The sequence below is a fragment of the Onychostoma macrolepis genome, chromosome 07, assembly GCF_012432095.1.
Source record: "Onychostoma macrolepis isolate SWU-2019 chromosome 07, ASM1243209v1, whole genome shotgun sequence".
Lineage (NCBI taxonomy): Eukaryota > Metazoa > Chordata > Actinopteri > Cypriniformes > Cyprinidae > Onychostoma > Onychostoma macrolepis.
In genome coordinates this window covers 45,970,515-45,989,336 of record NC_081161.1, presented here as the reverse complement: position 1 = coordinate 45,989,336, position 18,822 = coordinate 45,970,515, and the positions used below count along the sequence as shown (strand labels likewise).

The 18,822-nt window shown below is 35.6% G+C and overlaps 1 protein-coding gene across 1 annotated transcript; it reads right to left on the bottom strand.

Annotated features, from left to right (window-relative positions):
• Positions 1-1,161: 1,161 nt before the first annotated feature.
• Positions 1,162-18,716, bottom strand: apold1b (apolipoprotein L domain containing 1b). Its single transcript, XM_058783050.1, has 13 exons — positions 18,489-18,716; positions 15,257-15,318; positions 14,809-14,853; positions 13,495-13,566; positions 12,747-12,806; positions 12,565-12,624; positions 12,401-12,442; positions 10,554-10,631; positions 9,991-10,065; positions 9,845-9,884; positions 9,715-9,766; positions 6,763-7,177; positions 1,162-3,907 (listed from the first exon to the last, which is right to left on the bottom strand). The coding sequence occupies exons 2-13, from the start codon at positions 15,290-15,292 to the stop codon at positions 3,377-3,379; spliced, it is 1,506 nt and encodes a 501-aa protein (XP_058639033.1). The 5' UTR covers positions 15,293-15,318; positions 18,489-18,716; the 3' UTR covers positions 1,162-3,376.
• Positions 18,717-18,822: the final 106 nt, after the last annotated feature.

The following is an 18,822-nucleotide window of genomic DNA, read 5'->3' as shown; positions in this document are numbered from 1 at the left end:
ATTGTAGTTAGTAATGTAATCCATTGCATTACGCATAATATCACCAGGCTACTTTTTGATTACGTTTAGATTACTTATGACCTAACTCGTTTATCACATTGATTTAAATTGGATAATATTGTACCATATTTATATAAAAAGACAAAGAGATTGATGATATATTCCAGTCGTTGTAATTAATAACAAAGTGCATGAAACATGACGTCAAGGTTTCTTAAACTGCGGTTCGTGTTTTGTGAGCTTAATGAAGGTTTGTGAGTTTAATTAAAAGCTAACAATTCATTATAATCATAAAAAAAAAAAAAAAATGTAAAATGAAAATAACAAGGGATCTGCAAAAATTAACATTTTTATTGTGAAGAATTTATGGGAAGATGTACAGTAATGCATAATAACCTACATTATGAATACATTAATAATGCATTATACGTAAAGGCTTCAGGTTATGGGTTACCAAATACTGGACATGAAAATGTAATGACTATAAATGTCAATGGGGGAAGCATATTTGCTTAAAACGTCTTATTACATAAAAGGTCCCACTTTTTCTAGGCAGTGCTGAACGTGTGATCGCTCAAACTTGTTCATGATTGAATAAACTTCTAGTTACTGTTGCACTTGGTTTCTGGGTTTAACTGCACTTACAAGCATTTTAAAAATGTGACTGGCCCGGTCACTACAACTCGTCTCTAATTTGGGTCAGAAAAATCCCGGAACATGCCTGACAAAAGTGCATTTTTTTTTTGCATTCAAAAGCCTTGGCCTAATTGACTTAAGACGTGACAGTGAACAGGTTTCGGGTAAAGTGAACTACCGAAATGTTCGTAAATAATCATACCTTTGAAATCTACATTTTATGTTGGATTTGCAAAAATATTTTACATGAAATAAGGAACATTCGTGTGACGGACATTCATCCTTTCACAAAGATCTGTTTGCAAGAACGCAGAAAACATGTTGTATGTGCGTTAAACCTTTTACGGTTCAACGGTAAATAGTTCGACAACAACCATTAAAGCATTTAAATACCAGTCAGTCAGTCCCATGAATAGCTTCCCAGAAACATTCCACCTTCTTGTAAATCTTTTATAAAAATAAGGAAGTTAATTTAAGAAAATGCTGTTGGGAATTTAAAAAACAAACAAACAAACAAAACGTATGCCATCTTTAATCTGTGCTGCATTGGCACCATTTATTATTCAAAACATAAATATTCTTAGAATAAGAGAGCAAATTTAATCGGTAGTTGAAGAGTTCATAAAGAAAAACTATTGAAACACATTACATCCAACCATCACCATGAAAAAAGAAAAGATTGTTTATAATAAATAAAATTAAAAGCCATACAGCAAAGATTCATTAGTGAGTAATACAGTCACAATGGAGCGTCTGCGTCAGTTTCTACCATAATGTCATGATTTCAGACAACTGCACTTTATAAACTGCTGGAAATACTGGAATAGTTTGTCAAACCACATTGCACAACGTTATTACCCCACCCTGTCTCATGACTAACTGGAACGCACAATATCTTATTTCTAGGAAATGTAACAAACTAATTTCCTTGTTTAGAAACAGAAAAATAAAAAAATAAAATAAGGTAGAAATTAAATCTTGATTTCGGACAGACGCATTCTTGTGTTTATAAAACAGCTGGACTGAGAACAACAGAAGTTGTGTTTTCAACGCCGACTATTCAGTGCAAACTATTTTTTAACTTGGCACAGTCTCTTAAAACCTAGAAAAACAGCGAGACATAGGCCACAAACGTCAGTCTCCATGAACCACAATCACAAAACCACAAACACGACCTGAGTGAACGAGCCTAAATTTAGATCGGACCGACTGAACCAAGGTGATGGGAAATAAAACTAATATTCACTTCTAAAAAGGTTTATCGGATGAGAACAAAACAGAATAAAACTTTAAACTGATACATTCTATAGAGCTTTTTTTTTTGTCCTGTTTATTACTATCTGAAGCGGTTTTGAAACAATCGGTATTGTATAAAGTGCATGTGACTTCTAAAGACAGTTTTGTCCAGTCAGTGACTTCTTCATTTTGTACAATTATTCATTTGGGGGATTTTCTCAGTAAATATATGTGCTGAATTGGTGATTATATTTAACAAGCATATCATGTTATTAATCCTTTTTTTTTTTTTTTTAAATACTCCAATGACAGCCTACTACTGATTTTCAAGTTTAAGTCAGAGAACTGATGTTTGAGTCAGAAGTTTGTGCACCTGCCCTCTAGTGGCGACAGAAAGAACACAACTGGTGGGTAATGAGACTAGCTTATAACTGTCTATAAAATGATTAATTAATTATCCAGAAATCGCTGAGATTGGTCCACCCTCACCAGTTCTGAGAAAAGGAACCGCACCATGAGGCTCTGCTGTTTGTGCACTATTTTAATGACATATACAGTAAAGAGCTGAAATGTAAGACATACAGACCTGAAGGCAAGCAAATAATAAGATAATTAAAAATGATATTGTATAAGAATTCCATAAATTTGATTCTTTGAGGAAGGAATTTAAAGTGTATGAAAAATGCATCGCAAAATGTAAAACGGCACTATGTTATTCATTGCATAGGATATAAAGAAAGTAGCTACTCATCTCTTGTCATTCAGCAGAAACATTTGACCTAAGCATAACTATTTAGCCTAGAACTGTAAATAGAACTGCACCAAACTATATCTAATGATCTTTGGCAAACAGTAGAAATATAGGTTACACTTTATTTTAAGATGTCCTTTTGACAGTGCAATGATACATGTAAGTACTGAGTAATAATGATTAACTACATGTACTTACTATATGGTTAGGGTTTGGCTTAGAGTTACTTGCATGTAATTATGCATAATTTATTGTTATTATAATAGTAAGTACATGTAACAAGGACACCTTAAAATAAATTATTACCAACATTTTTACAATATTTTTTATTACTATCTACTGACTAAATACCTTTGGCAAATAGAAAAAATACTTATATTCATAGTATACATTATAAATACATATTTAATTTAGATTATTATTTAATATTTGCCTTTTAACCAAAGCGACTTACAAATTAATTTATAATTAACATTTTTATTTTGTAAAATATTGTTCTTATTACTGTCTACCATCTTGTGACCTATGGGAAAAAAGATAAAATATTTATATATAAAATCTTTACACATTAAACTGAAAAAATGATAGCACTAATATAATATATATATATATATATATATATATATTGACAGCACTAATATATATATATATATATATATATATATATATATATATATATATATATAAATAATTTTACATTATATTTTTATAATTTTTACTCATTACTTGGGATAATCATCAATGCTTATTCCTCTAGCTGGATTCTTTTCTCGGTTTTGATCTATTTTCTACCTCTTCCTCATCATTGTCCTCTTCCCCATCACCTTTATCCTCATCATCATCATCATCATCACCACCATCTCCTTCATCCTCCTCCATCTCAACTCCATCCATGGTTTTCTGCAGCTGTCGTTGGATTCTCTTCAGCTCCTGCAGTCCATCCTGCAGCTCCTTGCAAACCTCTCGGATCTTGGCCGCAAACTCTGTCTTGGCGCCCTTGCGCAGCTCCAGCGAGCCCTTGGCGAGGAAGAAGACGTCGAGGGCAAGGAAGAGGCCCGACATGACGCCGGTGGTGACGCTGATGACCTGTGCGGCTTTGGCAGCGCCTCCGGCCACACTGAGCACCTGGACGGTGTTGATGAGGTTCTCCGTGTTCACCAGCAGCGCTTTCCCGGCCCGGCCGCCCTCCTTCAGCACGTGCTTCATGTTCTGGTTCAGGGCCCGTTTGGAGATGCTGTCCACGTACTGCTCGAAATTCCACTCCTCCAGAGTCTCCATCCCAGCCTACAGTGATGCAAACCATCAGAGGAAATGCAGACAACAAGATATTTAGGATGAATAGAGAGCAACAGACGGATCCAGAAGTAAAAATCCCATTCGTTTTCTTCATTGGGGAAATTATTTTTGACGCCATCTTATAAACCATTAAAGACAGAACACTATGAGCTATGAGGTTGTTAACTGATGGTCTATGCTTCTGTCAAAGCCATCAATCCAAATTATTTTTAAATCTCCCTATGTTTTCAAACTACATAATATCTCGCGGTTTGTAGATTTAATTTGATTTTAACTGCTCCATCATTCATCATTTGTAATAATAAAAGAAAAAACTTAAAACATCTACATCTAAAGATATTAAAAAAAAAAAAAAAAATAATAATAATAATAATAATAAAAAGACAAAACCAACAAAATTTCTCAAATTTTAAAATTAAAATGAAAACAGAAAATATAAAAATACAAATAAAAAAAACTATGATAGTATATGAATGATTAGAAAATATACTATTTCTATCATGACAACCCTCAGAAGATTTTGGCATGGTAATGGATATGACAGTGATACTGTATTTGGTCTTGGCAGAATAGATCTGCTACACTGCTGCTGCTGTTGGTTATTGCAGTAGTTGTAGATTATTGCTGTTACAGGAACTTGCTACTGCCAATGCATACAGTGATACGGTGCTGTGAGTATTTAAGACATACTGCTGCAGCACACATAGCACATAAAATAACCCGTAGCAGATCTATACAGGTGGAGCTGGGGAAGTGGAGGGTTTCAGTGGAACTCTGAAAGTGTGCTGCAAAATGATCAAGCGGATGCTAACCAGCCATTTAAATGTAAAGTAGCAAGCTGTGTATGCAACATGAACCAATCAGCTTGTGCCAAGTCATATATTGCTGTGAATATCATCAGTTACGTTTACCCATCAGCCTGCACCATCTAGAGTTTCATGAAAGAACTAGGCATTTATAAGTAATTTACACTAGAATTATTTATAATATTTAGAAAATATACTGAAAATAAAATATGCTGTAAGAACTAACAAAGACAAAAACACACAACTAAAATAAAAAACAACAACAAAAGAATATATATAAATAAAAAACTAATAAAAAAAAAGACAAAAGAAAATTGCTAAAACTTTAAATAAAAACAAAAATAAAATATAAATAGTATAAATTAAATGTTAATAAAAACTATAAAAGTATATTAATAACAAAAAAATAAATAAATAAAAATAGACTAGTTTGTACAGAATAGGCCTATAGGCTAGAGTCAATATACAGGTGCTGGTCATATAATTAGAATATCATCAAAAAGTTGATTTATTTCACTAATTCCATTTGAAAAGTGGAACTTGTATATTATATTCATTCATTACACACAGACTGATATATTTCAAATGTTTATTTCTTTTAATTTTGATGATTAGAGCTTACAGCTCATGAAAGTCAAAAATCAGTATCTCAAAATATTATAATATTACTTAAGACCAATACAAAGAAAGGATTTTTAGAAATCTTGGCCAACTGAAAAGTATGAAAATGAAAAGTATGAGCATGTACATCACTCAATACTTAGTTGGGGCTCCTTTTGCCTGAATTACTGCAGCAATGCGGCGTGGCATGGAGTCGATCAGTCTGTGGCACTGCTCAGGTGTTATGAGAGCCCAGGTTGCTCTGATAGTGGCCTTCATCTCATCTGCATTGTTGGGTCTGGTGTCTCTCATCTTCCTCTTGACAATACCCCATAGATTCTCTATGGGGTTCAGGTCAGGCGAGTTTGCTGGCCAATCAAGCACAGTAACACTATGGTCATTGAACCAGCTTTTGGTACCTTTGGCAGTGTGGGCAGGTGCCAAGTCCTGCTGGAAAATGAAATCAGCATCTCCATAAAGCTTGTCAACAGAATGAAGCATGAAGTGCTCTAAAATTTCCTGGTAGATGGCTGCGTTGACTGTGGACATCAGAAAACACAGTGGACCAACACCAGCAGATGACATGGCAGCCCAAATCATCACTGACTGTGGAAACTTCACACTGGACTTCAAGCAACATGGATTCTGTGCCTCTCCACTCTTCCTTCAGACTCTGGGACCTTGATTTCCAAATGAAATGTAAAATTTACTTTCATCTGAAAAAGACTTTGGACCACTGAGCAACAGTCCAGTTCTTTTCTCCACAGCCCAGGTAAGACGCTTCTGGCGTTGTCTCTGGTTCAGAAGTGGCTTGGTAGCCCTTTTCCTGAAGACGTCTGAGCGTGGTGACTCTTGATGCACTGACTCCAGCTTCAGTTCTCTCCTTGTGAAGCTCTCCCAAGTGTTTTAATCGGCTTTGCTTGACTGTATTCTCAAGCTTGCGGTCATCCCTGTTGCTTGTGCACCTTTTCCTACCCAAATTCTTCCTTCCAGTCAACTTTGCATTTAATATGCTTTGATACAGCACTCTGTAAACAGCCACACCTTTCAGTAATGACCTTCTGTGACTTACCCTCTTTGTGGAGGGTGTCAATGTTCGTCTTCTGGATCATTGCCAAGTCAGCAGTCTTCTCCATTATTGTGGTTTCAAAGAACAAGAGATACCCAGAATTTATACTGTAGGGATGGTCATTTATTCAAACTCAAATGTAAATATTCTAATATTTTGAGATACTGATTTTTGACTTTCATGAGCTGTAAGCTCTAATCATCAAAATTAAAAGAAATAAACATTTGAAATATATCAGTCTGTGTGTAATGAATGAATATAATATACAAGTTCCACTTTTCAAATGGAATTAGTGAAATAAATCAACTTTTTGATGATATTCTAATTATATGACCAGCACCTGTATAGGCTAAATAAATTTGTCAAACCTGTAGGAAGTCCAGGCATTCTTTAATATCTTTAATTTCCTGCTGATAATCTTGGATCATCTTCTCCACCTTCTTTCTATCCGTGTTGGAGTGAACCGTGTCGGTGATATTAGCGGAAGCTGATGTCACGCCGCCAGCGGTCGCCACACCGATGCCCACCGCCGTCACGATGAGGGACGTCCCGAGGGTGAAGGGCGCCAGAACCAGGCCGGTGATGGTGGTGATGCTGCCGGCGACGCTGGCCACTCCGCCACCTACGCTCGCTGTCACTGTTTTCTTGTGGAAGCTGTCGGCGGCGTCCGCTAACGCCAGGAGCTCACGGATGCGCTGCTGCAGCGACGGCTCGCGCTGAGACAGCAGGTGAACGAATAACTTGGCGGACATGAAAACCCGGTTAGCGGCGGCTGCGATCGCTCTGAGAGACAGATAATTATTTTAGTTAACATTGTGATTGTACATTTGTATTGCAGTTTATCTGCGTACAATCAAATTGTGTAACATTAATACAGCCTGTCACAAATGCTTCATCTGCACTAGCAAAACACCACTTGTATTAATATTGTGAATAATAACGAGTAAACGTAAATAAGTTATGTTGCTTTGGCAACTTATACACACACACATATTATATATGGGTCATTCTATGGAAAAGTCAATTTTTCTGTCCCTAGCCTTTACAGACATATTACGCTTAAAAAACACTGTAGGCTTACAATTTCTTTATATTTTGAAAATGAAACAATATGTTATTTGAACAATTAAACCTTCTTGAGTCATCAATGTGGCAATATTTGTTTTTTAATTAATTATAAACAATTCCAAGCACCACAAAACTGCTCGTCCCCACAGCCATGTACAGCAGGAAAGTGCTTTATTTTGAGGTCAAAAACTGTTTTTTCTACCATTTAAAAAACAATAATGTATTTCATAACTATCAAATACAAGTGCATCTCGATAAATTAGAATGTCGTGGAAAAGTTCATTTATTTCAGCAATTCAACTCAAATTGTGAAACTCGTGTATTAAATAAATTCAATGCACACAGACTGAAGTAGTTTAAGTCTTTGGTTCTTTTAATTGTGATGATACTGGCTCACATTTAACAAAAACCCACAAATTCACTCAACAAATTAGGATATGGTGACATGCCAATCAGCTAATCAACTCAAAACACCTGCAAAGGTTTCCTGAGCCTTCAAAATGGTCTCTCAGTTTGGTTCACTAGGCTACACAATCATGGGGAAGACTGCTGATCTGACAGTTGTCCTGAAGACAATCATTAACACCCTTCAAAGGAGGGTAAGCCACAAACATTCATTGCCAAAGAAGCTGGCTGTTCACAGAGTGCTGTATCCAAGCATGTTAACAGAAAGTTGAGTGGAAGGAAAAAGTGTGGAAGAAAAAGATGCACAACCAACCGAGAGAACCGCAGCCTTATGAGGATCGTCAAGCAAAATCGATTCAAGAATTTGGGTGAACTTCACAAGGAATGGACTGAGGCTGGGGCCAAGGCATCAAGAGCCACTACACACAGACGTGTCGAGGAATTTGGCTACAGTTGTCCTCTCCTGAACCACAGACAACGTCAGAGGCGTCTTACCTGGGCTAAGGAGAAGAAGAACTGGACTGTTGCCCAGTGGTCCAAAGTCCTCTTTTCAGATGAGAGCAAGTTTTGTATTTCATTTGGAAACCAAGTTCCTAGAGTCTGGAGGAAGGGTGGAGAAGCTCATAGCCCAAGTTGCTTGAAGTCCAGTGTTAAGTTTCCACAGTCTGTGATGATTTGGGGTGCAATGTCATCTGCTGGTGTTGGTCCATTGTGTTTTTTGAAAACCAAAGTCACTGCACCCGTTTACCAAGAAATTTTGGAGCACTTCATGCTTCCTTCTGCTGACCAGCTTTTTAAAGATGCTGATTTCATTTTCCAGCAGGATTTGGCACCTGTCCGCACTGCCAAAAGCACCAAAAGTTGGTTAAATGACCATGGTGTTGGTGTGCTTGACTGGCCAGCAAACTCACCAGACCTGAACCCCAGAGAGAATCTAGTCAAGAGGAAAATGAGAAACAAGAGACCAAAAAAATGCAGATGAGCTGAAGGCCACTGTCAACGAAACCTGGGCTTCCATACCACCTCAGCAGTGCCACAAACTGATCACCTCCATGCCACGCCGAATTGAGGCGTAATTAAAGCAAAAGGAGCCCCTACCAAGTATTGAGTACATATACAGTAAATGAACATACTTTCCAGACGGCCAACAATTCACTAAAAATGTTTTTTTTTTTTTATTGGTCTTATGAAGTATTCTAATTTGTTGAGAGTGAATTGGTGGGTTTTTGTTAAATGTGAGCCAAAATCATCACATTTAAAAGAACCAAAGACTTAAACTACTTCAGTCTGCGTGCATTGAATTTATTTAATACACGAGTTTCACATTTTGAGTTGAATTACTGAAATAAATGAACTTTTCCACAACATTCTAATTAATTGAGATGCACCTGTGTGTGTGTGTATATATATATATTATATATATATATATATATATATATATATAGAAGTGCAAGTTTATTGCTATGAAAAATGCTCAAAAATACTATTTTATACTTTTATATAAAATATTAATTTTCTCAAACGTGTTTTACTCTTAAACTGCAACAAAATCAAAGCCATAGCTCTGAACAAGTTGTGTTACAAATTTGAGGTTGGTATCACATTTTTATTATTATTTTTTTTTTTAACCACATACACACACATATATATACACACACACACACACACACACACACACATATACATATATATATATATTTACTTTCAATTTTTTTAAATATGTAATTATAAATGGAAAATTGGAAGTTTCCGTTAATCATAATAACCCTGGTTTAAATATACATTGCACTAACACTTGAAGAAGGGTCTTTTCAGGAAAATGTAACTTAAAAGTACATTTCTCTCACCGTTCTCCATCTTCCTCATTAAACTGCTTCGACTCGTTCCATTCACTCCAACCTGAGAAATAAAACAAAAACCCATCTCTGCAAACTCAAACACAAAAACACATTTGAGACCACAAGCTTAAAAAAATACCTTCCACGGTTCTCCACCAGGCCAGCAGACCATCTTCATCCTGTGAATGTCAGACGCAACTCAGTTTTCTGCCAACAAACAGTCTATTTGCATCTAAAACATGTGAATTACAAGCAATTGAGTGCTAAACTGAAATGTTAACACACATCTTCATTGTCCAGAGGGTTTCCTTCACTGGACCTGACGACATCTGTTTCTGCTGTTTGAACTTCAGAGTTTATCTGTAAATTAAAGCAAACATACTGTAATGAGTGATATAGTGACGGACCCCTGATTCTCAATCTTACAAAACAATGCATCAAGTTTTCAACAAAAACTCAGAGCCACAAATCTTTTGCAATAAATTGTGGAAGCTGCAAAGAATGGAATTTGAAAGAGCTCTTGGATGTGAATAAAAGCATTAAGAGTCCATCGAAGCTCCAGCTCAAATATGATTCTGTATGTTAGTCATATTTACAAAATATTTCAATTTAGTGTGGCTTTTTGAAAAGCTTTTCAAATAAACTAAATGATTACAATTCCGATGCATCAGAGCATGCATCAGTGAAGAAACTTTAAAAGACTGCGATGCATCTGTGAGTCAAAATACTTTCCCAGTTATACTGAAAAAGAAATCTATGAATCAAAGATTTTGACTTTTGTAAAGTGCAGAAGACATAGGCCTAATTGTAATGTAAATAAAGTAGCACACACACACACACACACACACCTGTGTGGTCAAACATTTGTCAACGATCAAAGACGAGGCGTTCTGTCCTGCAGGCGATGCCTCTCCTCGATCAGACACCTGCAATCAGTGTCACATTCTAAACATTCTTTAGGAGTTTCTCATTTTCCAGTAAAAATAAACAAATAATTAAATACAATTAAAAGTTGGGATAAAGAGTGGGGAAGAGTGTACTGTTTTTTTAAGCATTAAAAAAAACAAAAAAAAAAAACATTTTTACCACACAAAATGTACTTCTCTGAAAACTTAATTGTAAACCTTAGTATTCATAATTTTCCTCTGTAACTTGTTTGTTATAGGAATTTTTAGTTATTTTATAACCAGATCATAAAAGTGCAAAGTGATCATAAAACCTTTGGTCCCACTTTATATTAGGTGGCCTTAACTACTATGTACTTACATCAAAAATAAGTACAATGTACTTATTGTGGTCATATTGTATTGCAAAACACTGTTGCTGCTATTGAGGTGGGATACAGGTACGGTTAGGGACAGGTTTGGTGGTCTGGGTAGGTTTAAGGGTGGGTTAAGGTGTAAGGGATGAGTCAACAGTGTAATTATAAATGTAATTACAGAAATTGATTACAGATGTAATTACTGTACATGCAGGTAATTGTAAAATATAAAGTACAGTGTAAAAACATGTATGTACACAATAAGTGCACTGTACCAAATTATTAATTTAAATGTAAGTACATAGTAGTTAAGGCCACTTAATATAAAGTGGGACCAAAACTTTATACTGCAGAAAAGCAAATAACATTAAGAAGAAGAGTAAGATTTTAAGACTTATTTTCATAAACAATATCTTGAACACAAATGCACTTTGTTTTGTTGTTCTGGTAACGCATTACAAGTAACACCAGTTACTTTTTTCAAGTAACGCATTCATTTTTCATGTCTAAGAAAATATGAGTTACTTTTTTCAAATAAGTTAACGCCAGTTTGTTTTCCCATGTCTTGACTGACAGCTCTCCTGTGTCAACATGATGCTTACTGTAGTTCTAGACAATGTGAACATGAGTTTACTCGTCTCACATGCACATAAACTCAGAATATGACGCAAACCTGCAATAATTAAATGTTAAATAAAACAAATATTCTTTGTGCGTTTAATCTCATTTTACTAAACAGCAAAAGTAACATGATGCATTACTTTAGTCTTGAAGTTAAAAAAAAGCCAGTGGCACAAGACAAAATGCACTTATTTAGATATTTTAGTAATTTTATATTTACTGTATATTATTTATTTTTTAAATATTTTAGTTAAATACTAATACTATTTTTTTTTGAGCAATGTCTAGATTCATTTTTATTTTAGTGCAAAGAAACAAAAGAAAAACAAATGCATAGACAGTCGTGCTGACGGTGAACGTCTACCATAGATGTGTCAACATTTGCACCTAAAACTAAGGAAATGTCTGAACTAACGACGCTCACAGCTCACGACATGCGTCTGTTACCACACACAGTCATCCAGTCTCTCGTTATTCTCTCAGTAAATACTGTATATTTAACCTTTAATTGCATGTAATGAAACACAAGCATGCAGACAAACAGAGTGCTTGTTTTGTATTCTTAAAGGCCTGTCTTGCCTTTAGACAAACTGAGACAATAAACCACTGATCAAATCAAACCACGTCCAGTATTCAGTATAAACTATTAAGTTGACTGTCTGATGCCAATGGGATCAACTATCACAAACACAGCTTGTTAGACTGGTTTTCCCGTAATAAATCTGGAAATCACATCTGTTGTATATTGTTCTCGTGTAAGTGTTCATACTGATGTCTAACTGTAAGATGAATCGAGATGACATGCTCTCGTACCTGAGCTGTGGATTTCAGATGGTCTCGCATCCCACCGTGATCCTGAAACAAACAAACTTAAAGTCAGAAAACATTCAAACAGTCCTGCTGCTACTAGAGAGAAGGGCATTAATGAAAGGATGAGTGTGTTTTGGTTTGTGACGCAGTCGTCTCGCCGGGTTTACCTGTGTTTTCTCATCTGCAGGAGCTGCTGCAGAGACTATTAGAGGCTCGTTGCTCTTGTTCTACAGAAAGACATGAGAGAGATGCTGAAACAGACAAACATTTACTGCTGAGCTCCGTAAACGTCGCAAACGGATTGTGCTGATACCTTAAAGAGACTGTGTGTGTGTGTGTGTGTGTGTACCTGCGAGGAAAACCTGAATGGATTTAATTTTTGAATCATTCCCATGATTATTCCTGGATCCTGAAAGTAAAATGTAAAAAATAGTAAACATCCAAAGCCATCATAATTATCGATAATAAAATTTAACTACAAAATAATCATTAACAGAAATAAAATGATATACGGAAAAAAAAGAAGAAGAAACTTATTTCAGAATTCGTAACATTTCTTTCTTACTTCTCCAGAACCGAAATCTGAATGTTGTAAAAAAACAGGTTTTGGATTTCTTTATATGTATGTATGTATATGTATGTATGTGTGTGTGTGTATGTGTGTATATAATCACTCCATGAATCTGAAAATATTGTCAACAGACAGAAAAAAAAAAAAATATATATATATATATATCACCATATTGTATAAAATCAGGTGAATATACAAACAAAAACCTTCATAATATTCAAATAAAACTTTGGTGTTTGTAAGTGCTGCTGAAATGGAGATAAAAACTCATTTTGAGAAAATGGCCTTTAAACATATGCATGTATAATAATTTAAATCTACAGATGCAAACAGATGAAGCGCTATAAAATAAACAGATAAATGTATATTATTTCCATTAATCAAGTGGATGAAAAAAAAAAGTTTTTATTTTTTTTTATTCTTTTTCCTGTGGTGTCAATCACAACAACTTCTTCTTTTTTTGATAAAATTCATACCAACCAATGAACCTATATATTATTTCAGTTAAACGGAAGAAGATCCAGACCTGCTTGTGTTCAGGATCTTTGCTCTCCGCTGCCTCTCCTGTCCAGGTAGATGAACTGCACACAGGTGTGTCCTACAGCAGCAACACAAAGTGTGTTTACACTTCTACACTTTTTTTTTTTTTTTAAAAACAGACAATTTTCATTTATTCACATCTCACTTTCACAAAACCACAACTTTATGAGACTAGATTTGCATTTTCTGAAGGAAACACTAAGACTTTGACATGTGTCAGAAAAGCAGAGGAATGAGTTTAAAGATTGTAAACACAAAACAGTGCACTACCAAGGTTTCTACAAAGTTTTTATGTTAAGCAGGGGCCTGTACCATGAAGCCGGTTTAGCTGGCTAGCCAGGTAAGTTTCAGTTTAGTTTGCGCCAACTCTGGGTTTTAGGTACCATGAAAGTGGTTTGGCTTTTAGCAGTGTTCATCGCCATAGTAACTTAAGCTTCACAGCTAACCTGCTCCAGGGCAGGTTATGGTCTGGTTTAGAAATCTCAAATTGAAATTTGACCAATCAACTGCAAGCAAAGTGACACATCTCTGACTCAATAAAGCCACTCCTCCAGTTTCTCTTACTCCAAATTAAAGGATGCTACATAGTAAAACATTTTTAAAAGATAAAATCATCTGATTTTTAGAGATGATTATATTTTATATTATTTAGATAAATAATATACCCTTAATCTGTTACACAAGCCAGCTTAGTTTAATAGTAATTATTAAGCTTTTATTTAAAATCAATGTAAACATATAGATAATATGCAATATAAGTTTAAGAATCAATAGCTTTAAACATGACTACATATGAGCTTAGATTGTTTTTATACCTATAAATACTATCAACTTTATAAACTAACTTTACAACTTTTACTTGCACTTATATGGTAACATGTTTGCTTTAAGTTTTCGTCTTTCATGGATAGATCGTTTCATGATCGTGCTGTGTAAATTTGTTTAAATTCTTCATATTGTTCAATCTTTTAATCTTCGCACTGACTCTCTCACAAGAAGTGAATCACAGTTTTAAGGCATGTGATTGGCTGCTCATTACTGATGTCACACTTTCATGTGCACACGCTCCATTAACTCAGGATCAGCTTCATGGTACCAACAAAGCCGGATTGGAGTGGTTTGGTTTTGTCAACTCAAAACTAATCCTGTAACCCTGAGTTTGTTCAGCCACCATCATGGTACAGGCCCCAGGTTGACCTGATTTAATAGCAGGCAAATGTGAATGAATAAAAAAATAAATAAAAAAATCAAAACCACGTAGCATGAAATTATAAATAATAATGAAAAAAATAAGCCTCACCTGTTTGCCATCATTATTTACTGAAGCTTTGATAATGGTTGAGCTCTGAGACAAGAAAATAACAACATCAACAACAACACTACTGCTAATAACATTTATATTTCATTAGGCCATTTGCAAAAGTCATTTTACAATACATGTTCAAAAATCTGCTCATTTGTGTTTACATTTTACAGAAAAAAAAAGGCAAAAACCAGCTACTGTACATTATGAATTGCTGTGAGTTTGAGGAATTACTTTTTTATGTACTAATGCATGTCAAGTGACTAAAAATTCAATGTGCATTTGATGTGGCTTTTAATACAAGCATGATTACAGCATTATGGTATTTTTGGGATGGATAATTAGTTATTCAGCAGTCCAGTTTCCCTTTACTGAGGTTTCAATCCATGAGCTTTTGGATCAGCAACCAAAATGTTCAGTAAGAACACTTTCAAATGAATGTCACCTGTGAAGATGATTTAAAAGGATAGAGTTTCTGCATCACACCAATCGTACCAGTCCTTCCTGCTGAACAAAACACTTAAGAGGTCAATACTGACAGCAACAGCAACTCCTTTAATGAAAGAAAACATCATTAAAACTGGTTGGACCGGATGCTCTGCTCAGGAGGCTGTGTGAATGGAGGGTGTTTACCTGGGCTTTGGGTCAATGCTCTATTTATATGAGTGTTTTTTGCACTACTGAATTCATTTGACCAAAGGTCTTTATTAAAACACTTAGTAAACATGAATACGTAACACTATGCGTAACTTAACGGTAAAGTGGAAATACCTGCTCAAATATCAAATGAGAAAAACAGACACCTAAACACACTTCCGTTCACAGATTTTTTGTTTGTTTGTTTTTACTGTTGGTCACACCATCAATGACATGTACACATTCAGTGTGACCTACAGTCGCTATTATAAACACTCAATACGCTTTCATTGGTCTAATGTCTGTACACTGACGCTGCTGCACTAATAACTATTTTTAACTTGACACAACACACCCGTCCAAGACGCCCGGCTGACGCATGTGTAAGTAATGGCTCCTGAATATTTATTATGTAACTTCAGGTCATAATGTAGGACAGGGGTACTCAAACTGGAACCCCCAATATTCAGAGGGAAAGAATGATGTAAAAAATGCCTTAAAAAGAAGTTAACATTTGCCAAATTTAATAATGTTAAGGTTTCATATTCAATAATTTTATTCTATCGACAGCCCTAGTTTTATAGACAAAAATAAAAACAAGGTCAACAAATGTTTTTAAGTGTTCATATTTCCTTACACGTTTGTAAAACTGCTCTGGAACAACACAGTTAACTTGCTTTTGAATTGTTCCTCTTTTTATCCCATATCACCCATAAAACTTTACAGTATTATTATGAAAAAAAAAAAAAAAAAAACCCGTCATCAGCTGCCTTTTGGGAATGGTGTGTATTTGAAATGGATCATATTTGGGGGTCGCAGTCACCAAAATACTATCCATACTATCCATAATTTACTATCCATTTAAGATAGTAAAATAGCAGACAACTTTTAAAAATAAAACACATTCTGCTCCCGCCCTCAGCTGCAAAACTGAGCGAGGAGTTGCTCTACCAGTGTTGGGCAGTAGCGTCGCTACAAGTACTGACGCTACTAGTTTAACTAACGTTACATTTCTCAGTAGCGTGGCGGTAGCGTCGCTGTTTTCTGAATCAAATAACTTTTCGGTAGCTAAGCTCTATTTTTGATCAAGTAGAGCGGTAGCGTCAACAAAAGCTAACGTTACATTATTCAAAGAAAGCATTCTGAAGCTCGAGCTCTAATCAGAAATATAACTGCTACGGATCACTGATTCTGGATCAGTAAGTGACGCCACAGACACTAAAGCTCGTAACGCCATTGGCTCCTCAAACTGTCAGTCAAACCTCATTATTCCTCCCGCCTCTCGTGAATGAAGCGCGGCGCGCAGTTTAGAGCTTCTCAGCTTGTTTGCAGTCTGAAGGTAAATAAATAACTGTTGATTGAATAAGTACAGCGATTCCTTTACTCAAAAAACATATAAAGGCTAATGCTTTTTTTATTTTTATTTTTTTATTTGTATTTGAGGAGCGGAGAAGAGTTTCTTAGTCTAGCATTTGTTGTCAAGTCACCGCCAAATAGCTCGTGCGATGCGCTGAATCTTTCATAATATGATACTTTGGCCAAATAACAGAAAAAACTGAACGCCCACATAATGACAGAAAACTGGGGGAAACGGGACACGAGTCAGGAAAAAAAAAAAAACATTTACTGGTCAAAAGCTTCGTATTTGAACTTGATTTTGGTGAAATGTTTATATTAATATCTAATGACACATGCAACGATGCAAATGAACGTAGCCTATCTGTAGGCCTAAACATCTATATGGTAACACTATACAATACGATTTCATTAATGTTAGCTAATGTATTATCTAACATGAGCATACAATGTATAAAATACATTCATTACAGTATTACATTAAAATACATTTATTACAGTATTTATTAATCTTTGTTAGTGTTAGTTAATGAAAATACAGTCGTTCATTGGTAGTTCACAGTGCATTAACAAATGTTAACAAACTTTTGATTTTAATAATGCATTAGTAAATGTTCAAATTAACATTAAGATAAATGCTGCAGAAATATTGTTCATTCTTAGTTCATGTTAACTACACTAGTTAACTAATGTTAACTACTGAACCTTATTGTGAAGTGTTACCATTTATATAAATGTATCTGTATACAATAAAGCCACAATACCAACTACCAATAGGAGGTTTCCGGCACAACAGCAAAAAATTATTTTGCCTATGTCACAATTTGAGGTCAACCCGGCCTGTATTTGATACTGATTTTTGTTGCCAAATTGGTTTGGAACAGATGTTGAATAAACAATTAACCTGAACTATTATGCCTGTCTATCTGCTTGACTGACAGTTTTATTGATCACTGAGAGTGCATTGACTTGGTATGTTGGTTCAATAGATTTTTTTTAAATAGCTTGGATGTAGTAAACTACTGTTGCCATGTTGCCGTAGCTTAGCTTGCTACATTTCCCAGGGCTGTAGCTTTAGTGTAGTGAAGCTTCATTTAAAGAAGAGTAACTGTTAGCTTAGCTCACTACATTTTCCAAGTAGCTTGCCCAACACTGTGCTCTACGTAACACAAGTTACACCCAGATTTAGGAATATATTACACTAGCACAGGGGTCAGGGGTTTATTCTACTTTTAGGTGGACACGCCTTACAAACGCGACAGAGAAACGCGTCTCGAGTGAACGCCTTTGATTCGCTAAACTACGAGGGTGTTATCAGCTGACGAATTAACGAGTCCTAAGGGGAAGGCTTGGCTCATGAATATTAATTAGGTTATAAGACCGCCAGCTACGTGAACGTCAACGTGACCTTATTAATATTCAGAAACTAAGAGTTTACTTTCGCTTCAGGCGATGGAATGTACATAAACTTTTATCGCCGCGTGCGCAGGTGTGTTGAACGCAAATCTCTTTTAATTTGCAAACCACAAGGCAACACATCCAATGGCCAAATCATAAACTCACAAAACTCCCACAGCTGTTTTGTGTAGTTGATATTTTAACTCTTTCGACTTCCCCATAAAGGATTTGAGTTTAATGACACAAAACACACCGAACGCGACGCGATCTCAACAAACAGTGCTTACCTTGCTCTGACTGTGACTGTCTTCTCTTTAAATTCTTTTCCAAAAGAAAAGCAAACACAAACACAAACAAACAGAACGCTGCGGTCTTCAATGTTCTAAAACATTTAACAGCAGGCGTTCCGCTGCAAAAAGGCCGTCTTCTTAAGTAAGAACAAACAGTGCGTTCAGTTCCTGAGAAGACACCCAGCTGCCCTCTTTCCCCAAGTCCACCGACTCTTGAAAAAGCACATGATCGCGGGGCGTGTTGAACAAAATTGTGATTTTCCACTAGAACTTGAGCTTTGATGTCCCTCACTGCTTAGAAAACTTGCATGGTTTATAGGGTTAAATGTAT

Bases quoted from the DNA above. Each gene is read 5' to 3' on its own strand.
- apold1b (XM_058783050.1), bottom strand. From the start codon at position 15,292: ATGCAGAAACTCTATCCTTTTAAATCATCTTCACAG. The intron at 14,854-15,256 runs GTGACATTCATT...TTCTTGTCTCAG, and splicing joins CTTTTAAATCATCTTCACAG to AGCTCAACCATTATCAAAGC. The intron at 10,066-10,553 runs GTGTGTGTGTGT...TTTAATTTACAG, and splicing joins ACAAATGTTTGACCACACAG to ATAAACTCTGAAGTTCAAAC.